The sequence below is a fragment of the Taudactylus pleione genome, unplaced genomic scaffold (genome assembly GCF_031769625.1).
Source record: "Taudactylus pleione unplaced genomic scaffold, aTauple2 ptg000010l, whole genome shotgun sequence".
Classification (NCBI taxonomy): domain Eukaryota; kingdom Metazoa; phylum Chordata; class Amphibia; order Anura; family Myobatrachidae; genus Taudactylus; species Taudactylus pleione.
Genome location: NW_028284413.1, coordinates 6,858,132 through 6,882,759, shown reverse-complemented (window position 1 = coordinate 6,882,759; position 24,628 = coordinate 6,858,132). Strand labels below are relative to the sequence as shown.

The window sequence follows — 24,628 nt, the reverse complement described above, 5'->3', positions numbered from 1 at the left end:
TTATTTTAAAGATGCCATAGCGGCTGTGCCAAAAGCAACTGTGTGCACCTCTGAATCACCCCTAGAAGAGATGGCAATGATTTCACTAGGATGCCCATTGGCTTCAGCATTGCCTTAAAGATGCAATGCCTTAAAGACGCTGTGCCAAAAGCAACTGTGTCCACCTCTGAATCAACCCTAGTAGAGATGGCAATGATCTCAATAGGATGCCCATTGGCTTCAGCATTGCCTTAAAGATGCAATGCCTTAAGGATGCTGTGCCAAAAGCAACTGTGTACACCTCTGAATCACCCCTAGTAGAGATGGCATCTGAATCTGAATCACCCCTAGTAGAGATGGCAATGATCTCAATAGGATGCCTGTCAAGGTTCAGCCAAGGATCGTCCTTTTCTTACCTCTGGGCCGGCTTCCCCTGACTTCTTGTGCAGTCAGACATCTGGTGCAGCAGTGGGTGATGCACTGAGTATTCTGCCTTATGCACTTGTGGACTTCCATGGTCGGTCTTGTGTCTTGGGGATCATGGTTCCCGTCATGGGTGCTGCCATGACAGTCCTTCTCCTGTGACAGTATCTCCAACCAATGGTACAGTAGCATGGTCTTGGTCAGCTGACACTGTTCTCCTATCAACTACTACACCTGAGTAGAATTTGAACTTGGCGGGAAAATTAGAACCTATACGAGCCTGCGCATCCCTAGTCTAAACACCTTTACCTGTGGGTACCTCAAGTACCATTTCCTGGTGCAGCTGTGCCTCCTGGGAGGCATATTCCATGGGCCACCATATGTGTGTATCTCTGTTCCCACGGGGTTTGGATACCAGATCAAAGGACCGTGACCTGATAAAACCCATATCCTGATTGGTAGGGGTCACTGGTGAATGCCTCCCAGCAGGTTAGACTCCGCACCGTTGATAGGGTCTCATTAACATCCAAACTCTATGGATGAGGAGATCATACTTTCAGGCCCCTCACCTCTGATTTCTCCCCCAACCTCGGACCTCTGCTTTCAACCCCTCAGTGGCAAGCGTGACAATGTCTATTGGCCACAGCACTGCCTTAAAGACGCAATGCCTTAAAGATGCTTTGCCAAAAGCAACTGTGTCCACCTCTGAATCACCCCCAGTAGATATGGCAATGATCTCAATTTTAATTAGAGATGATCAGTTCAGTTTTTGAGAAACAAAACTAGAACCAAAATATGGGGTTCCATGCACATCTCTCATTTTAACCACTAAAAATACAGTAGGATGTGAATGCAGTCAGAAAGGCATTTGCTGATATGCCCGCATCCCATGCAACTCTGCTGTCTGCTTGTGATTTCAATCTAGCATAGTATTTTTGTCGGTTTTAGTTGTTTTATTTGAGTGAATAAGATGCACATTTTAAGCAACAAAGACATTCGGTGTGTGCCTGAAGTGGGGCTGTTTGGAGTGACTGAAACCACAGTGTATTATGGCACATCTGTATATTAGCATTGTGGGTAGGAGATAGTATTACAATGGGGGCCTATGGACATAGGGGGGATGCACAACACCCCCAGGCTTTTCAATAAGATATTGAAATACATTTTTAATAATGTTTTCAACTTAACTAATTTAAAAAATCAAGTTTTATTAAATAAATAATATATTTGTTGAGATAAATCACTGGTCAATAACTGGTCAAACTGCTGTGACAGCTCAAAACAAATGCTACATATGTGAGCCCTAAATAAATGCAGCACTAATTAAACAGTGTAAGGTACTTGTTACAGTACGTCACATTTTTGCAAGATCACCTGAATACATGAAAACACCCAATATGACTGCAAATCAGCTTCCTTTTGTAACCTCTCATCCTTCAAAATGTACAGTATCTAATCACTAGTGATATTCAGGAGTGTACACCTATTTACAAACCTTAGCCAAAGATTATTAGTACAATTCTGATGTCATAGATAGCACAAATTTAACTTCTCTATTAGCCTGATTGTATCCTGACCAGGCTCCTTCCTAACCAATGCTTTGACTGTTTAGGATATAGGACAATGTTTATTTATATGTGCAATATTTATGATTTAGAAACAATATATAAATATATATATTTGTGGTGGACGATGAGTAAGGGCCTGATTCAGAGCCGGTCGCTATTTGCGCTCGCTCGTCCAGAAAATAGGGGTGGCTATTCAAATGAACCGTTCACTGTTTGCAGTCTGTTCACGCCTCTAGGTCTGAACGAGCGAACAAAACTTGCGGTCGTTTTTTGGGAAACTACGCCCCCTGGCCGCTCGCATCCTACGTCATGTCCGCTATTTATTAGATTAATCGAGTACATCGAACAGGGTATGAGCTGCTCGCTATTCTTGTGGTTGGTTTTTGCTACCACAATTTTGTGAGCAGTTCTGGCTAAAAAAACACCCAGTGACTTGGTCAATGACGCTGCTGTTTTAATTATGCACACCCATAAAACGCCCGTTTTGACCTTTAAGCACGCCTGCGATCGGATCTCCACTCCCCGTTTTCAAGCACCTTCCCCTGTTACCACCCACATACGCCTCTTCCTGTAACTCAAATTATCAGGCATTCGCTATTTTGCGAGCACATGAATTTCGGCCGCACTGACTGGTTCGCGCATGCGTATAACGATCCGTATGCATGCGCAGTTGGGCAAACATCGCTCGAAGCGAATGAGCAGCCACTTGCGTCCGGCTCTGAATCAGGCCCTAAGTCTTCTCATCTACATAGACATGAAAACTGGGGATGATACAGTAGGTTTCAATCACTGTTCTGAGCAAAGAGACCAGAAGAAAAGAAGAAAAAAAAACTTACCCTCAACACACTCAGGGGCTGATTCAGCAAGGATCGCAATAGCAAAGACGCACATAATCGGTCGGTTAATTTGCATTACGCATGCGTATGCATTGCAGTGCGTGTGTGCAAACTGGCAATTGGGATGGGAAATGCATTTGCAGAGGCTACGCATACCCAGAGCACATTGATTGACAGGAAGTGCCATTTGTGGGTGGTTACGGAGGGGTGGTCGGGCAAACGCTGGTGTGCCAGAGCTTTGCAATACTGTTGCAGGGGTGTGCATAAATTATCCACTGTATAACCATACGCAGCATGAGGGCTCATAGCGTGTGCTGAAGTAAGCAATTCCTGAGTGAGGTCTGACCTGCCTTAACTGTGCGTATGGGTCTGATGTTACTCGATGTTACTGACTGTTTTGCTATATTGCCCAAGTATACGGATGTGTGTAAGGGGAAGTGGACATCCATATGTTAGGCTGTGATCGCAATGCAATTGCAAACATTTGCATTTCACCACTAATATTAGCAACTGCAGTGTGTGCGTTCTAGCAGAATAGCGATCCTTGCTGAATCAGGCCCTCAATTTTAAGTCAGGGAATGATGAAGGATCTTGCCATAATTTTTTTTAACTATTAACATACAAAAAGTTGTTTAGGGGCATTACAACACATACAAGTAGGTTGAAAATATATATTTTTTCTATCTGTGAGTTTTAGATTACAATTACAGTGTTATTGTTTTTTTAACTGTGTTTACCCCTGGATGTCTCACTCAACTATATGTAATTTTACTACATTGCATTCTTATTTTTTGTAGTGACAATCAACATTAATTGATTTAGGACTGCAAATCCCCTATGCTCTGTTTCCCTCATCCAGTGGAAGTACCCATAATTGAAAGAGTAGTGTATCATCCATTAAAAGATCTGGCCCCTTAGTAGTTATTTATCTGTTGGTATTAAACTGTCTTACTCTTCTGTTTCAAAAATATGCTGTGTTTATCAACTATAATTACCAGACATTTACATACAACAAAAATTTTAATTATCCAGATACGGGGCGATAGAGTGTAAATTAAATAGCATAACCCACAAAAATTGCATATAGTGTTGGGGTGTGCATACCTCCCAACAGTAGCATAAGATCATGTCATACATGTAAAATCATAACAAAATAAAACCAACTCTGATCTGCCTAAACACTTTCCCAATCTGACTCAAAATGCCCACTTTATGGAAGAGCTCTGCCCAATTTACCTGAAGCCTTTCCGTGGATATGTAGACAATTTGGGACTACCAAAATCGGGACAGTTTGAACTTCTGGGTGTATCACTATTTTGCCCCTCTTCTATGTGAAAACCTTTCTGAGCATAATCCTCTTTAAACCTTTATGTATTGTTTCTTTATTTTCTTATAGTACCAGAAAAAGTGAAGGACCTAACAGTAGAAAATATCAGCACCACTTCTGCAGCTCTGAGATGGCTGCCACCTGATGGAAATGCAAGTTCCTATATCATAAAAATCTTGGGAAATTCAACATTCAGTTTAACTGTTACCACAACCTCTGCTATAGTTCAGAATCTGGTCCCTGGGAATTTTTACACATTCCAGGTGTCTGCTGTTGTTGGAGTAGGAATAAAAGGGGATAGTTCTCCAGTAGCTGATTATACAAGTAAGTGTCTATTTGAAGTGGAAAATTGATGTCTTAATTATCATTCCTATTCTGTTAAGAGATAAATATATGATGTTTAGTTTTCAATGGTTTGCATGTTAAATAATATATAAAATCGTCATTATAGGTAGAGGTTTGAATCAAATATCTTGTACCTGAAACTTTGTTTTGTAGTACTCAGCATTTCATTTTTTTTATTTTTGTGTAGTCTGCTTTATGTCTGTAAGACTATTGCGTTAGGCTACTAACTGCCTTCGTTATTTTTTTTAAAACAAAAAACTTTAATGAATGTTTTTTAAAGAATGTATAAAAAGAAAAATATTTGAAGCTAAATCTATGGCTATTATACAAGTAGTCCTGATATATTTTCAGGGGCAAACATTTTTTCACAGATAATTCCCATTTTTTAGGTGAACAAATAGGATATTTCAGCCAGAAAACCATAGGATTTATGATAAGTTGATGGAGCTATGTGTTTTTGCCATTGCGCCAGCGAAAATAAGGCACTTTTCTGGATAATTTTTTGGGACACATCAGGTCCTTAAAAAGATCCCCAATAAGTGCTGGCTTCAGGCTTTGCTTAGGGGCTAATTGGATTGCCATTAGTGCCCAAATAATGTTTGGGGCTAATTGGATACCGGCCTATGATGTTTAGGTTTTACCAGAGTTCATGTTAAATAAAACATAAAATCTTGATTGGAGGCAAATGTTTTTTTTCAAATATCATGTACTTGAAACTTTGTTTTTTAGCATTCAGTATTTATTTATTTTTATTTTTGTGTAGATTGCTTCAGTCTTCTGTTATTTTTTTAACTTTGTTAAATACTATTTAAAAAAATTATAAAAAAAACAACATTGAAGTGGTAACAAAATTAATAAATATATTTGAAATCTTACATTTGCACCACAAAGACATGGATTAAAACAAATAATTAAATTTAAACCAATACTAATGAATGCTGTATTTGAACAATGTGATCCATACAATTGAGAGAACAAAGGAAGAACACTGTAAGAAAGATAAGGGACAAGGAGAAGACCAAAATAGTGGAAGGGGGGAATGACTGCTGTCACTTGAGAGTACATACCTCCCCAGACCCCCCCCCCCCCAACAGAAAAATTGGAACGTGTCTTATATTCCATTTGGTAGACTTGCAATATTCTGTAAATAATGCATTAAAAAAGGTGGTTTAGGATTTTTTCATTAGAATCGAATTTGGGATTTAGTGCTGTTGATTTTTTTTTAAATAAAAGGCTATAAGTCTCAGTGTAGGTTTACATTTATCTGGAGTAACATGAGATTAAAGTTAGTAGGAGAAAGTGTTCATTATGTGCACATTGGTATTTCAAGTTATGACAAAGTAGACCTCCCTCCAAATGGGTGATATGTTTGAGCAATGTCTCCAAACATAAAATAAGGGGCTCTACTATTGTGGCTTGTGTATAAGGGGCACTACTACTGTGGAATTATGTGTATAAAGGGCACTGTTAGTTTGTGGAATTTTGTGTACAAGGGGCACTTATGTGATTAAGGGGAACTACTATGTGATGTAACATGATTAAGGGGCACTACTGTGTGTCATATATTGAATAAGGGACAATATGGTTGTGTAATATGAATCTGGGACATTACATGCAGTGTAATGTGAAAAAGATTGCACTACTGTGTGGCGTAATTTGAATTGAGGGTACTTTTGTGTGGCCACACCCCTTCCTTGTGAAACCACACCCCATCGGAATGTGTTGTCCCTTTAAAAAGTATGAGAGGGAAGTGGGGCGCAGAACACCCTAGCATTGGCCTTGCTGGTCTGCCTTCTTGATAAACTGGGATATAAGTCAAGCAGATACAGCTGTATTACGACCACAAGTACAAAGATTTTTACTGCTCGGACCACTGACAAGGGACAGAGGAGGTAAAGTTTTAACATACTGCTTCCTAAATTACTATGAGCTGGTCAATAACTGCACAAACAGATAGGTGATAAAATATTCTGCATTGTAAAAAATTTAACAAATCTTGTAAGTTTTTAAGTAAAAAATCTACTGCAAGTCCTTAGTAGTAAGTGATGTACTGTACAATAATTATTGAGGTTAAAATATTTATCATATTCTCTTTTAATAATTGCTCCTATTTTTGCCTAATAGTACCAGAAAAAGTAAAGGACCTAATAGCAGAGAATATCACCACCACTTCTGTATCACTGAGCTGGCAGTCACCTGATGGAAATACAAGTTCCTATAATATACAAATCTTGGGAAATCCAACATTTAATGTAACTGTAACCACAACCTCTCCTACAGTTCAAAATCTGACTCCTGGGAATTATTACACATTCCTGGTGTCTGCTCTTGCTGGAGGAGGAGTTAAGGGGGATAGTTCTCCAGTATCTAATTATACAAGTAAGTGTCTATGGGAAGTGTTAAGTTGATGATAATATAATTAATATTTTATTTTTAGTTCAATTCTTTGGTGTTTAGGTTTTTTTTAGATTTGAGGATCTCTGTATTATGACTTGGAGAGACATAAAGTGGATGGAGATAAAGTACCAACTAAACAGCTCCTAACTGTCATATTTTAAACACAGGGCCTGATTCAGCAAGTAACACCGTTGCTATAATGCAGGCAACTGGACGATTAATGTGCACTGCGCAGTGCTCAAACTAGCAATTGCAATGGGAACTGCATTTGCAGAGGCTATGCAGACCCAGAGTAGAGTGATTGACAGGAAGTGCCATTTGTGGTGGTGACGGGGGTGGTCAGGTGAACGCAAGCGTGCCAGTGCGTTTCAATGCCATTGCAGGGGCATGCATAGATTAACCACTTCGTGGCTATAAGCAGCCAAAGCACTGATAGCAATATCTGAGTAAGGTCAGGGCTTGTGCAAGTGTGCATGTGAGTCTGATGTTACCGATAGTTTCTCTATGTTCCCCTAGTATACGGATTTGAGTACTGGAACGTGGGCATTTTTATATCAGGATGTGATCTCAATGTGAATGTAAACATTTAATTAGCACCCCTGATATAAGCAACTGCGGTGCATGGGTATAAGCAGAATAGCGATCCATAGTGAATCAGCCCACAGCCTGTAAAGGAGCTGATTGATTGGTACTTTATCTCCATCCACTTTATCTCTCTCCAAGGCTTAGTCCACTGACCCCTTAATGTTAAATAAAACATAAAATCTTGAATGGAAGCAGATGTTTTATTCATATTCTTGTACCTTAACTATGTTTTGTATTGCTCAGCATTTTATTTTTGTGTAGTCTGCTTTATATATGTCATATTCTTGTGGTAGGCTCCCTCCTTCTCTCAATGTATTCAAATTCTTTTCAATCCTGTACTATTAATATTTGTTCTATAAGCCTCTGTGTAGGTTTAGAAATGTCTGGAATAGAACAAATTTAAGTACTAGGGAATGTTTGCAAATTGGAATTGCGGGAAATGAGACAGTAATCCTCCCTCAAGAAGAGAGATATTTTTGGACTTGTTGTGTATGGGATTTTGATGGTCACAATGTCAACAGTTAGATTCCTGACAGTGGAATCCTGATGGTCAAAATTCAGATAGATTTTGGTAAGTATTTTATCTTACTTTAAACCTTAAGCCTAACCCATCCCTCCTGAAGCCTAACCCTAACCCACCCATCCTGGAGCAGAACACTAGCAGGACTACCCTGTAGTGTAACCCTAACCCTTCCCTCCCACAGCCTAACCTTACCCCCTAGTGCCTTACTTTAACCCTAATACTTATTTTTGGGATCTGTTGGGCATGTGTGTGTCTGTCGGGATGCCGCTGTCGGTATTGTGAGCATCGGCAACCAGACTACATCCCCTTTGGACAGTGTCATCAACCAAGAAATATAGTGCCTTCATGGCCACAGCCAGCATAATTGGGAGTAGTTGAGGATATTGGAGTTGAGTCTTTTTGCATCAAGATACCAGTGATAATAGATATTTCTGGCATTCTCAATGATCCTAACAAAAACAGAGGTCTTAGAGAGATTAATTCTGATTTTCTCTCAGTTGTTATAATAAATAATCTCTGCCATCCCTTCCTGCAAGCCAAATATCTGCAAATCCTTATGTGGCTGTTTATGTTTTAATATAAATCTGTAGAGATGAGCCACCCTAGAGGAGGATAGTTGCCTACAGAAAGATATAAGAGGAGAAAGACAAGGGGAGTCACAATGAACATGATGTAATGAACCTTAAAAATATTTAAGATTAATGGTGATTGAGGCAAGGAGTCAATATCTCAAATCATGATTGAATGTCCACAAATGATGGGAAGATATGAACACCCCCTTAAAGTCCATTCAGATAAAGAAGGTGACCTTAGGCCTGTGGAAAATGTTAATTACTTACCAATGGGGTCCTATAACATGAATTAAATCCTAGACAATAATATTAATTGTGCAATAACTAATAAATGTGCAGATGTGTCCACATACATCTATCCTCCGTGTGCTACAAGTTGCATTACACATAATGCGACTCGGTAGCGCCAAGCATCTTTTTGTGCAATTTTTTTCTTTCCAATTGCTTCTTATTCGCAGAATGATGTGAATTGAAAGCACAAACAGCTTCTGCTGATTAAAATTATATGGGAATTTTTTTTAGTACTGAACAAAGTAAGCCATCAGTTTTGCTCAAACTGTCATCTCATATGAGCATAATACAGGCTGTACTGATCATCATTTATACATTGTGTTATCAATTAATTAAGGATTACTGCTAAATATTGCTTCAACTATTTTCTTATATTATATCACTGTGTTTTTCTGTCATTGGGTTTGATTTTCTGCGATCCCTTGATTTATGGGCATACAGGAGCAGAGACCAAACAGTTTCAGCATAATTACTCCAAAAGGGAACAGGTTATGACATGTTCTCAGGATACTGGTTATATAATAGCCAAAGTATTTTCTGACCAAAGATATCAGTAGGTGAATTTGGTTGATATACTGTTACTTAATAATATTGCACCTTGTGATGATTTGACATTATGTATCACAAGGATTACATTTGGAAATTACTAAATTGTTACCACTTTAGGTGTATGTAAAATAGAATAATTAAAAAGTTTTATGTTTATGTCTGTGAGGTTCTGGTTTTGTTGTGGGCCCGGAGTGGTTACAGGAGCAGACACTGAATCAGGTTTAAATGAAAATGTAGAACTTTTAATGAGTGGTTTGGTAGACATGAATATGACAAAAACTAAAGTCCAGGTATAGCACAAAGTGCACTTGGGAGCTGTGGTGAAGTAATGTGAGAAAGTCCAGTTAGTGACCGACAAATGGGAAATGTCCAGGTAGTGACTGGTTAATAGAAAATGTCCAGGTAGTGGCAGGCAATGGGAACTGTCCAGGTAATGACTGGTTAATAGAGAAATGTCCAGTTAATGACAGGCAGGGGAAATCAGGTGTAGTGGTTGAAATGAAGAATGCAGGCTGAGGAAGAATCATCCAGCAGAGTGTCAGTGGAGGAAAGGTGCAGGGTGAGCAGCAGACTCAGGTACTCAGGCAAGGGGAAGGTAATGGAGGATGCAGGGTAGTCCAGCAGGGTTGGAGAAGACAAGCAGCAAGGCAGGTAGCGTTTCACAGGAACAGATGGTGAGCACAGGGAACTCTCTCTCAGCTATGCTGAGAAACACATTGCACTGGCAATGAAGTTAGGCCCTAAACCTCCCTAAATACCAAGTGCTGTGCCATGACTGGCCAGAGAGAGCATGTGACAAACCAGGATTGGGCAATTAGGTCACATGAATGGAGGCAAGATGGCGGCGCCCATGCCGGAGCGGAATGGAAGCACCACCAGGCCTCACCAGCCCAAAGTGATAACATGCCCGCACAGAGCCACGCACAGCCAACACCCCTCACCAAACACCAACGCCACCGCCAGACGTCCCCCCGCCATAGTGACCTCACAGGTAATACCCGTTGACCACCATGCCGAGAAACTCTGGTCGTGACAATGTCCCACGGATAAAGTATGCTTATGCATAACTTTTGTGAATTTATCTTTCCAAACAATTGGACTTTTCAAATGTGATGGTCCTACATTTATACTAATCTGCGAAAACCATGTACAAGGGAATGTGTTGCCTCCGCCATTCAAATTGCAGCCTACAGCCACACTTTACTGGATCTGCCCAATCTCATCTGATCTTGGAAGCAATACAGCATTAGGCCTGGATGGTACTTGGATGGAGACCTCTAGGAATACCAGGTGTCATAGGTTTACCCACACTGGAGGATGTTTGGAACAGCACATGGTATAGCAGTGGTATATTAATTTTGTCTTATTTTGGAAGCGATAGAGCAATAGGCTCTATAGTACTTGGATGGGTAACCACCTAGAAATACCAGGAGTCACTGGTTAACATAACCTAGAGGATGTTTGGGACAGCACATGTTACAGAAGCGCTATAATTAACGTGCTATATATATATATATATATATATATATATATATATATATATACATATATATATATATATATCAATTTAACATAATCCTTGAAGACAGTATGATATTTATTGAAGTGTATTAGGTGTTTATTTATTATTTGTCCAAGTGTGCCCCAGCAAATAGCCTTTCTTTTCTCTAAGTGTTAATGTATGTTAATCTATAGGCTTTGGGAGTACCACCAACACCATGAATTACAATATTTGATAGATATAGGATGGTTGGTCTATTCGGACGTAAGAACAAATCATTCAATATATAGTTATTCACATTTTTGGTTCTGTGCGGATTCTCCCCTTTTTTTTGTTTGACAACTTTGGAAAATTGCAATGCCACAACAACATCTGAATTAGAAGTCAGTGATGCCATGTGGGGGTGGCGACAGCTTCTGTTACCTGAAACAGAGGTGTGTTGCTGCCATTGGGTGGGAGGGAAGAGGCCAGGATCTCCGTCGGCTGACAGATTTTCTGGCCTCTTCCTCGCAGCCAAGATGGGTGGATGTGTGACCCCATGTGTCTCCTTAGGTGGCCGATGGTCTGCAGAGTATCCGATGCTGCGTTGGACAACGCAGCTTGGATACATAATGCAGCAAGAGGTGTGATGCCTCCTGCTACATTACCATATCATATCATTACCATATATGCACAAATGGAATAGCTAAGCTGCTTGCGAGCAGCTTAGCTATTCCATCTGAAGCTGAATCAGGGCCCACACCCATAAGACGCCACATCTCTAAGCATCTTTTTAGCCACTCCCTTGTTACCTCCCAGTCACAATCAATTTACAGCCCTTACATTTCTGATACCATGGGCCAAATGTAATAGGGTGAGAGTTTAGAAAAGTGAGAGTTTCTGACACTTTTTAAACTTTGCCAATGTAATAGAGTCCAAAAACAAAGTAACAGTGCGAAATTGCATGTTTTTTTAGACTTAAAAAACTCTCACGATTTAAAATCTCATTCAGATGTTTTCCCATTTTGAAGATAAAACTCAACCAATGTGAGAGTTTACTGCTAAACTCTCACATTTTCTAAACTCTCACCCTATTACATTTGGCCCCATATGTCCAAATCTGTACTACAACTCTGTATGCACAAAATTAGTACACATGTGCAGTGCGACTCTGATACATGCACTTACAAAAAAACATTGCTCCACAGCTCTTATTGGAGGAATAGTAAAAGGGGATAGTTCTCCCGTAGCTAGATGTATAATTGTTTTTTCAAATTGATAAGTTGATGTCTCTCTCATGAGTTAAATATGTGTTGTTTAGATTTTATCAAATGTCCTGTTACTTAAAATAAAATCTTCATTGGAGTAAGCCACTGCAGAGTTGTTGGAGATAGCAGATTAGTTGCATTAGTCTTGATGTCTACTCAGGTTCTTGTTTTGGAGTTTGAGTGCAGTACTTGTAGGTACAGTAGCACTGAATGAAATAAGTCAGCATATATTGTTTAAGAAATTTGGGAATCCAGAGTCCCCCCTCGTGATATGGTTTAGAAAAACGCACATTCTAGGTTGCAAAAACGGCATTAGCTATAAGGGCCAAGCTCCTGAAAGCGTAACATTTTGACACTTGATACATTTTATAATTTATCAGGCCCTATAGAAACCTAAGGGCACTGCTTTTTCAATTGAAAACTAAGGGACCCAATTAGATGTTTACAATTACAGCTGCTGTGTTCGGTAATGCAGACAGCAGCAGTTACTCAACTTGCTAAGTTGGATGGTTTTAAAACATTTTATAAATACACAGTGTTGGAAGGGCTCACCAGGAAATAATAATGGCAGTGTGTTACAGGGTCATAGTCAGTCACCAAAGAGGTGTGACCAGCTCAAAAGTAGAGTTACAATGTTTATTAAAGTATGTATATGCCTATGTGTATGAGGCACAACAAATACACCTGTGTATGAGACACAACAAATACACCTGTGTATGAGACACAACAAATACACCTGTGTATGAGACACAACAAATACACCTGTGTATGAGACACAACAAATACACCTGTGTATGAGACACAACAAATACACCTGTGTATGAGACACAACAAATACACCTGTGTATGAGGCACAACAAATACACCTGTGTATGAGGCACAACAAATACACCTGTGTATGAGACACAACAAATACACCTGTGTATGAGACACAACAAATACACCTGTGTATGAGGCACAACAAATACACCTGTGTATGAGGCACAACAAATACACCTGTGTATGAGGCACAACAAATACACCTGTGCATGAGGCACAACAAATACACCTGTGTATGAGGCACAACAAATACACCTGTGTATGAGGCACAACAAATACACCTGTGTATGAGGCACAACAAATACACCTGTGTATGAGGCACAACAAATACACCTGTGTATGAGACACAACAAATACACCTGTGTATGAGACACAACAAATACACCTGTGTATGAGACACAACAAATACACCTGTGTATGAGGCACAACAAATACACCTGTGTATGAGGCACAACAAATACACCTGTGTATGAGACACAACATATACACCTGTGTATGAGACACAACAAATACACCTGTGTATGAGACACAACAAATACACCTGTGTATGAGACACAACAAATACACCTGTGTATGAGACACAACAAATACACCTGTGTATGAGACACAACAAATACACCTGTGTATGAGGCACAACAAATACACCTGTGTATGAGACACAACAAATACACCTGTGTATGAGACACAACAAATACACCTGTGTATGAGACACAACAAATACACCTGTGTATGAGACACAACAAATACACCTGTGTATGAGGCACAAGAAATACACCTGTGTATGAGGCACAACATATACACCTGTGTATGAGACACAACAAATACACCTGTGTATGAGACACAACAAATACACCTGTGTAAGAGACACAACAAATACACCTGTGTATGAGACACAACAAATACACCTGTGTATGAGACACAACAAATACACCTGTGTATGAGACACAACAAATACACCTGTGTATGAGGCACAACAAATACACCTGTGTATGAGACACAACAAATACACCTGTGTATGAGACACAACAAATACACCTGTGTATGAGACACAACAAATACACCTGTGTATGAGGCACAACAAATACACCTGTGTATGAGACACAACAAATACACCTGTGTATGAGGCACAACAAATACACCTGTGTATGAGGCACAACAAATACACCTGTGTATGAGGCACAACAAATACACCTGTGTATGAGACACAACAAATACACCTGTGTATGAGACACAACAAATACACCTGTGTATGAGGCACAACAAATACACCTGTGTATGAGGCACAACAAATACACCTGTGTATGAGGCACAACAAATACACCTGTGTATGAGGCACAACAAATACACCTGTGTATGAGGCACAACAAATACACCTGTGTATGAGGCACAACAAATACACCTGTGTATGAGGCACAACAAATACACCTGTGTATGAGGCACAACAAATACACCTGTGTATGAGGCACAACAAATACACCTGTGTATGAGACACAACAAATACACCTGTGTATGAGACACAACAAATACACCTGTGTATGAGACACAACAAATACACCTGTGTATGAGACACAACAAAGACACCTGTGTATGAAGCACAACAAATACACCTGTGTATGAGGCACAACAAATACACCTGTGTATGAGACACAACATATACACCTGTGTATGAGACACAACAAATACACCTGTGTATGAGACACAACAAATACACCTGTGTATGAGACACAACAAATACACCTGTGTATGAGACACAACAAATACACCTGTGTATGAGACACAACAAATACACCTGTGTATGAGGCACAACAAATACACCTGTGTATGAGACACAACAAATACACCTGTGTATGAGACACAACAAATACACCTGTGTATGAGGCACAACAAATACACCTGTGTATGAGGCACAACAAATACACCTGTGTATGAGGCACAACATATACACCTGTGTATGAAACACAACAAATACACCTGTGTATGAGACACAACAAATACACCTGTGTATGAGACACAACAAATACACCTGTGTATGAGACACAACAAATACACCTGTGTATGAGACACAACAAATACACCTGTGTATGAGACACAACAAATACACCTGTGTATGAGACACAACAAATACACCTGTGTATGAGGCACAACAAATACACCTGTGTATGAGGCACAACAAATACACCTGTGTATGAGACACAACAAATACACCTGTGTATGAGACACAACAAATACACCTGTGTATGAGGCACAACAAATACACCTGTGTATGAGGCACAACAAATACACCTGTGTATGAGGCACAACAAATACACCTGTGTATGAGGCACAACAAATACACCTGTGTATGAGGCACAACAAATACACCTGTGTATGAGGCACAACAAATACACCTGTGTATGAGGCACAACAAATACACCTGTGTATGAGGCACAACAAATACACCTGTGTATGAGACACAACAAATACACCTGTGTATGAGACACAACAAATACACCTGTGTATGAGACACAACAAATACACCTGTGTATGAGGCACAACAAATACACCTGTGTATGAGGCACAACAAATACACCTGTGTATGAGACACAACATATACACCTGTGTATGAGACACAACAAATACACCTGTGTATGAGACACAACAAATACACCTGTGTATGAGACACAACAAATACACCTGTGTATGAGACACAACAAATACACCTGTGTATGAGACACAACAAATACACCTGTGTATGAGACACAACAAATACACCTGTGTATGAGGCACAACAAATACACCTGTGTATGAGACACAACAAATACACCTGTGTATGAGGCACAACAAATACACCTGTGTATGAGACACAACAAATACACCTGTGTATGAGACACAACAAATACACCTGTGTATGAGACACAACAAATACACCTGTGTATGAGACACAACAAATACACCTGTGTATGAGGCACAAGAAATACACCTGTGTATGAGGCACAACAAATACACCTGTGTATGAGGCACAACAAATACACCTGTGTATGAGACACAACAAATACACCTGTGTATGAGACACAACACATACACCTGTGTATGAGACACAACAAATACACCTGTGTATGAGGCACAACAAATACACCTGTGTATGAGACACAACAAATACACCTGTGTATGAGACACAACAAATACACCTGTGTATGAGACACAACAAATACACCTGTGTATGAGGCACAACAAATACACCTGTGTATGAGACACAACAAATACACCTGTGTATGAGACACAACAAATACACCTGTGTATGAGACACAACAAATACACCTGTGTATGAGACACAACAAATACACCTGTGTATGAGACACAACAAATACACCTGTGTATGAGGCACAACAAATACACCTGTGTATGAGGCAAAACAAATACACCTGTGTATGAGGCACAACAAATACACCTGTGTATGAGGCACAACAAATACACCTGTGTATGAGACACAACAAATACACCTGTGTATGAGGCACAACAAATACACCTGTGTATGAGGCACAACAAATACACCTGTGTATGAGGCACAACAAATACACACTCAGTATAGTTTTAAAATTAGACTTAAAGCTGTATTAAAATAACACAAATATAGAGGCCTTACAGTGCTACCTTCATGTATAAGGTGTCCATTCTCCAAATACAAACTTTAATGTTAAACATGGGGCACTTTTAGCCCAACAGTTCCTAATAGTGTATTAAAAGCAGTATTCGTTCAAGTGTAGTCTTAATCTACTTCACACTGTTGCGTATGGTGTAGCCAAAAAGTTAAGAAAATATAAATCAAAATAAATAGTCTTAGGGGTATATTTACCAAAGTATGCGTTCATAAAAGTGGAGATGTTGCCCATAGCAAACAATCAGATTCTATCATGTATCTTCTAGAAGGTGCTAGATAAATGTTAAGTAGAAGCTGATTGGTTGCTTCGTGCAACATCTCCACTTCTAAAAACCCACACTTTAGTGAATATACCCCAGCCTCAAAAAATTGTACTGTGGTTGGTAGATGCCATCAAGATTATCTTCAAAACTCTAAAAACATATATAAGAGGATAATGTAGGTAGCGTATTTGTGTATGAGTGCAATAAATGTATTTGTATGTGAATTATTAATTGTCAAATACTGTTGAAATTATATAACAAATAATAACTGAAATTTGACAATGAGAGCATAATGAAAACTAATAAAAGTTGCATTGAATTATTATTTGTACTCTACACCATTTTCTTCTATGCCACACTTATTGTTTGTATTAACAATTAATATTTTGCATAATAATACATTTACTACACTCATACATCTAGCCAAGAGTTGGTGCCCCCACAGATAACCTAACTACATCATCCTCATTTTTAGTCCAGTAGCAGCAAGAAGTTAACACCATAAAAAACATAACACATAATCTTTTAGGCAAAGTAGTGCAGTAAACCACATCTGAATAATATATGAGTATGTCCAAACTACAAAAATTTCCACTGTTATTATACTGTTTATTTATTTGGTTATAGTGTCAAATCACATATGATATCCACTGATAGTCAGAGGTGGATTGGGATGATAAACCAGCCTAGGAAATAGCATCCCTAATGGAGGTGGTTCTGTTGAGGGAGTGGGGACTGTGGAGGGGCAGGGATGCTCACTCCTCTTACGGATTAATTCTGAGTCAGTTTCAGTTACTACCTCCTTTGCATCCTTGCTGCAGTTGCATCTGTGACTTTATGCTAATGCCACTTCAAAACTGGCATATCAGGGCAAACAAACCTGTTAGTAAAAGCTCAATTTTCAAAGAAGGAACCAGCTTCTAATTTCATCTAGGAATGCTTTCTACTAACAGGCTTTTTTCTCCGGATAAACCATTTTTAAACTTTTGTGATGTATGCGATTTATCCCAAGTAAACAATTTTGCTTTTAACATACTGTACTACATTATCTGCATCCATATTTATTTTTGTATTTGAGATATATATATATATATATATATATATATATGTGTGTGTGTATATATCTTAAATATTAAATATCTATTATACATTATGTAATTTCTCCTGACTGTATCTCTATTAAGTGTGTGATGCAGTCAGAGCAGGTGTCAGCCACCCCTTATTTCCTTGTGTTGCTGCAGGAGCTGTGAATAGTGAATCATGGAGAATGCAAAGGCCCATGTTGGACATGTGCCACAGCTTCCTCTCAGCTACTTCACTCATACTATACAATGAGTCCCCCTTCCCAACCATGTGTCTTCTACAGGTACTGCTTATGGTTACAGGATCATCCCTTTAAAATAGGATACAAATACATTACACAGGTTCTGTGGCTGATTAAATCAAGTGAAATGGAGACTTGAAGTCAGCCAGCCACATAATCTGTGTAATTCATATGTGTCCTTGGTACAGGCCAGTCAGCTTAAGAGTCTTTCTTACCTATTTGGTGATTTCTCTGCAACAGGGAAACTCTGAAGAATTGATTCTCCATGGGCAAATGGTGACTTCAGTCAGTATTCACTATTTACATAGGTGATCACATGGTCTGGAAGTTGTCTGTTTGTGTAGAAATATAACCAATTTCAGTATCATATAGCAGAGGTTCAACCAGCTAATAATACCCTGGACTTTAAAGTAATGCCAATAGAACATAAGGGGGTGATCAGAATAGATGGCACCTGCAGCTAGAAAGAGGTGGATCTACGAGTTACAATCGCTGGCTCTGAATGGTCTTAATGAAAAATTAAATTTCACCTGTTTTCTTTCAGTAGATTGATAAGGAATTGATTTTTTCAAAATTATATTTGTTTGTTCATTTTTGGTTTGTTTATGGTTTGTATATATTTTATATATTACTGTATCCTGGAATGGTTGCTCTTTGCACCCTACCTAATCTGCCACTGCACCAAGCACACCTTTTAATCTATCTATTTTGTTATGTATGGATCCTTGCATTTATGCATGTTCTGCATGTGTCTGCGTGGAACCCTTATAGTAGCGATGATTATTAATAAGACATTGTGAGGTTCTGATTTTGTTGTGGACTCAGGGTGGTGATAGGAGCAGACACAGAAGCAGATTTAAATAAAAAGGTGGAATTTTTCATAAGTGACTTAGTAAACATGGGAATGGCAAATGAAAAAGTCCAAGTATAACACTAAAGTGCACTTGATAACTGTAGTGGGGTAAATGGGAGAATGTCCAGATAGTGACAGGCAGGAATAGTCCAGTATGCAGGTATGGTGAGCTGTAACAGAATGCAGAATGCACAATGTGGGTTTTATATACATTCCCTTTTTTAGTAAGTATGTGACAAGATAAATTTACCAAAAAGAAAGGAATTTGTTTTTGATCCAACATGTGGTCATTGCCATTGATTGGATAGCTAGTAAAATGCTATTGTTTCATGTTTTCTAATGTGTTTGAGCCCTTAGAATCATTACTCTAAATTTACATATTTAAATTCAAGCAATATTACATATGACCATGCTTGGAGGTGTTCTGCTACTACAGTATGTGTCATAAAAGGACTTTTGTACAGAAGACACTAAAAGGACTGTAGGATACCCAGACAAGATGAACAGAATTATAACATTTGAGGGAGGTTTTGACAAACCAAACACAGTGGTCTGTGCACAGTTCTACCACAAAATATCTGCCAGAATAGTCAAAGTAATGGAGCATACACACGGTCAGATTTGTCAGATTTGTCAGATGAACGATTGAACAATTTGAATGATTTGAACGATTGAACGATTTTTGACTGCATTAAAATGAATGGAATCGTCCAAGTCTGACTGCAAACACATCAGATGTCAGATATCGTTATCTGACAAACGGGAACGCACATCGTTCATCGTCCATCGTTCAGGCATGTCAGATATGTCAGATTTTCCTTCAGATATGAACGAATGAACGATTTTTAAATCATTATCGTTCATATCTGAAGGAAAAATCTGACCGTGTGTATGCACCATTACTTTGTGACCAGTAACATCAATCATTTTCCCTATAACTCCATAGAGTTATGTTGGACAATTATCAATGTTGGCTGACCGTATTCTATCATGATGTCTGCAGCCAAACATTGCAGTGGAACATTGAGTCTCATACTAAATGATTTTACAAAATAAATCACCTTTTAATATATTGCTTCTTTTTTTCCTAATAGTACCTGATAAAGTGAAGAACCTTATAGCAGAGAACATCACCACAACTTCTGTATCTCTAAGCTGGCAACACCCTGATGGAAATGCAAGTTCCTATAACATAAAAATCTTGGAAAATTCAACATTCAGTGCAAATGTGACCACAACCTCTGCTATAGTTGAGAATTTGATTCCTGGGAATTATTACACATTAATGGTATATGTTCTTGTAGGAGAAGGAATACAAGGGGATAGTTCTTCAGTAGCTAAGTATACAAGTAAGTGTTTTTTGGAAGTAGTAAGAACATCATAGTGGCACAGTTATGAATGTGAAATCTCCCACTCAGTGTTATTGTTAAAATCTGCAAATATTCTCTCAGGGAGGAAGAGTAAAAGTGGCTAGTTCTCCTGTATCTCATTATATGTTTTCAATTGAAGTGGTAAAAAATAAGTTTCATTGTTATTGTTCACCTGCATGAGGATCTTTTTTATATTGCATCTTCTAATGACATATAGAATATGTGGCTAGTTTTATTTCTCTCTTCCAGTTCCACTTTTTATTTTGTTTTGAAAACCAGTAAAAGTTTGCAAGTTTGGACTTACAGGTTAGATCTTAGCTCTGGAAAGACTCTTCTCAGCCTCTTTGAAGTATTAACGTGAAAGTTGGGAAGACACAATGGAGTTCCCACAGTGTTGGGACCAAATGTACAAAACTTGTTAACGGCTGGGAACACCAGTAAAAAATATGGGGGATAGTATAGTCCTTAGGGGCAAACATAGGATTTCCACATGGGTTTCTTCTGTGATTGATTTTGGAACAACGCAATGAAAAACTGCTGCAAACCGCCTAAAACTGATACTTTTTAGGTAATTTGTTTTATACATAAAGTAACAAGCACAGTATACTTGAGTTCCAAAGTGTTGCTTATTTTTACAATCCTGTCTAATGAGACCGATATAAATAGATGTTAATTAAAAGGTAAAACAGATATAACATACAATTACCTATATTTTACCTGAGGTGAAGTTAGTTGCATGTGCCACACAATGAGTGTTTTATATACAGTATAAAGTAAGTTTGCAGTAAGTATGTGACAAGATACATTTACCAAAAAGAGAGGAATTTGTTTTGCATCCAACATGTGGTCATTGCCGTTGATTGGATGGTATGTAAAATGCTATTGTTTCATGTTTGCTATAGTGTTTAAGCCCTTAGAACCATTACTCTAAATTAATATACTTATAATCAAGCAATATTACATATGACCATGCTTGGAGGTGGACTGCCACTCTATATCATAAAAGGACTTTTGTTCAGAAGATACTAAAATGACTGTAGGATACCCAGACAAGATTAACACACAGACATAGATGGACCGAAAATACACAAGAGCAGAACTTAGAGACAGACACACTGACAGTGCTTGATGATAGGACACAGATCATGTAACAGTATAGGCAGACAAACTTATAGTTTACACCCTCTTTACCTTGTAGGTCAAGTAGCTTTTGATCTATTTCTTTTCTGAATGCAGATTCTGATGTTTATGAATCTGCGCAAGCAGAGCACCCATTCTGCAAGTGTGTAGAATGGGTCCTGCTATCTCGCTCGCAGACTGTCAGTGATTGACAGTCTTCTGTTGATTGTGGGTGGGGAGGAGGTGGTGATGCCATTCCCAAAATGGAGACATGTCACCACGAATGTGGGGGATGACAGAAGCTAGGATATATGTTGGGTGACAGAGATATCCTGGCTTCCTCTTCTAAACTGTCATGACCGGCTACGGTAACCCATGGGACACCACAGCCAGCCGAAGGTACACAAATTAACTGATGCTGCGTTTGGCAATGCAGCTTGGTTAAGTAATGCACAAGAAGCATTATGCCTCCTGTGCATTATCATATCTGCAAGGATCGCAATTGCAAATCTGCCTGCGTGCAGCTTTGCAATTACAGTCCTTACTAAATCATGCCCTCATTTTACTAATTCATGTGCAATGCAAACTGCTGACAGCATCTCCAGTGTAATTGAATCTGCCCCTATGTCTCTGATGTAAGTCTAACACAGAAATCCTACATAAAGCAATAGTCGCCTATCATTAGTAGCTATTTTATGACTCAGAGAAAATCGAGACCATAGTTCTGTTTCAGCACTATTTGTTACTTTCAAGTAATTGGCTTGAATTGCTATGAAGATAATATCAGACTGGGGCTGTCCTAATGGGTTTTATAAGGTACGCTACCATAATGTCTGCAGCTAAACATCATAGTGATGAAAATGAAATCTCCCACAAGGGGCATTTTCAATTAGGTGTGAAAAGCCATTTTCGTCGAAAAAATGTCAGTGATGACATCATTTTGCCAGGCGAAAACTTATGCCCGTATTTGATTCCAAAGACTTTTCGACGGTGCAGAAAGTCAATGCATTGGAATAGGTGAAAAAGATTCAGCTATGAAAGCAGGCGGACAAAAGTGCAGAATTGGGGTTTAGGGGTGCAAACTTGCTGAACCCCCCTTGGGACAGTTCCCCAAAGCTAAACTGTCTAAATAAAATAAAAAAAATGCTTAAGAACAAACCAAAAAAGTACTTTCAATTTGGGGGAGAAAAAGACCAAATTTGGGGGACAAACATAAAAACTAGGGAAATAGACTCCAGGGGGGTCCACGAGTATGTGCCAGGTGTTTTTAAGATTGCAGGTGCTTGCAGCAGGTGGATTTTTTAGGTTTTTTAAAACTTCACTTTAGCAACTTTTATATATGCTAGCACCCATTCTCATGTACCCCAAATTTGCTGGGACTAGTTATTTTGTTGAAAAAATATTGCTTAATGCCATTCTTCACCACTTATGCAAAGACGCTAATAGCAAGCTTTTTTAAAAACTAAAATATCCAGATTAGCTTTATTAGGGGTTCTAGAACTCCCCTTGAGTGATCCCCTATGTTAGTGCATCTATGCAGGGGTTCCAGGATGTTTTCACAATTTCTGACAGGACTTTTCACCAGGTCCAAAATCACTGGGTTCCATTTTCGCCGATAAGTGGGGATGCACGGGATACTTTTTCGCATGGAAAACTAGCAATGACGGCGAAAAGTCCAGCATGTGAAAAGTACTCGACTTTTTGCGGCTAATTGAATACAGGCCTAAGTATTTATTTTAAATACTATTTTAAAGTCTACAAATATTCTCTTGTAGATGAGTAGTAAAAGTGGATATTTCTCCACTAGCTGATTATATAAGTAAGTGTTTATTGGAAGAGCTAAATGAATGTTAATTCCTATTCTGTCACCAGTAAAACAGTATAATGGAAGGGTTTAAAAGAAGCTAAAGATAAAAATAATGTTTTAGAAATATTTAATTGTTTCACAGAAATTTACTTAAATTGCGCATAAGAAATGATCACCTTGGAGTCAAAGTGGTTTCTTCTAATTTTTCAAAAGTTTAGTAATACTGAAGCATTGATCTTATAATAAAATAAAAGTTTCCTTCTTATAGTTCACCTGCATGAGGGGCTTTTTTACAGTGTTTCTTCTAATGACATATAGAATATGTGGTCAGGTTTATTTCTTTCTTCCAGTTCCACTTTTTGTTTTGCTCTGACAACCAGTAAAAGTTCTGCAAGTGTGGACTTACAGGTTAAGTCCACGGCCATGGCCAAAAGTTTTGAGAATGACAAAAGTATTGGTTTTCACAAACTTTGCTTCTTCAGTGTTCTTAGACCTTTCTGTCAGATGTTACTATGGTATACTGAAGTAAAATTACAAGCATTTTATAATTGTCAAAGGCTTTTGTTGACAATTATATAAAGGGGTCAATTCAATTAGCCGCGAAATATGTGAGTTGCCATTGCAATGGCGTTAAAATACCCGCAACGGACCGGCATCTTGCACCCTTCTTGGCCCGCTCTGAGCCCAAATTCGCATTACTTTGCATGCATCCCTATGGGGCTGCGAACAAAATTCCACAAATTCAGGCTGCCGTAAAGTGCGCCTATTGCCACGATGACTCATGCCGGTGAAAGCATCACGGAAAATTGGAATGATCCTTACGTTTATGCAAAGAGTCAATATTTGCAGTGTTGACCCTTTTTTTAAAGACCTCTGCAATTCGACCTGGCATGCTGTCAATCAACTTCTGGTCACTGACTGATGGCCATCCATTCCTAATGCCGAATCAATGCTTGGAGTTTGTCAGAATTTGTGGGTTTTTGTTTGTCCACCCACAAGTTCTGCAAGTGTGGACTTACATGTTAGATCCTATCCCTGGAAAGACTCTTCTCAGGCTTTTTGAAGTATTGATGTGAAAATTGAGCAGACACAATGGAGTTAACACAGTGTTGGCCTCATATGTCCACATATACAAAACTTTGTAATGGCTGGGAGCACCAGTAAAAAAGAACGGGGGTTAGTGTAGTCCTTAGGGGCAAACATAGCATTTATTCATGGGTTTATTCAATGATTGATTTTGGAACAAACCAATGAAAACTACTGCAATATGCCTAAAACAGATTTTGGGTAAAT

At 38.8% G+C, this 24,628-nt stretch overlaps 1 protein-coding gene across 1 annotated transcript in view; it reads left to right on the top strand.

The window, feature by feature from the left end:
* Positions 1 to 24,628, top strand: part of LOC148542666 (receptor-type tyrosine-protein phosphatase eta-like) — a 111,361-nt gene that overhangs the window by 52,959 nt on the left and 33,774 nt on the right. The window contains exons 5-7 of the mRNA XM_088467455.1: positions 4,203 to 4,457; positions 6,603 to 6,857; positions 20,134 to 20,388. Of these exons, the coding sequence (XP_088323581.1) occupies positions 4,203 to 4,457; positions 6,603 to 6,857; positions 20,134 to 20,388 (765 nt within the window). The remainder of the gene's footprint in view (positions 1 to 4,202; positions 4,458 to 6,602; positions 6,858 to 20,133; positions 20,389 to 24,628) is intronic.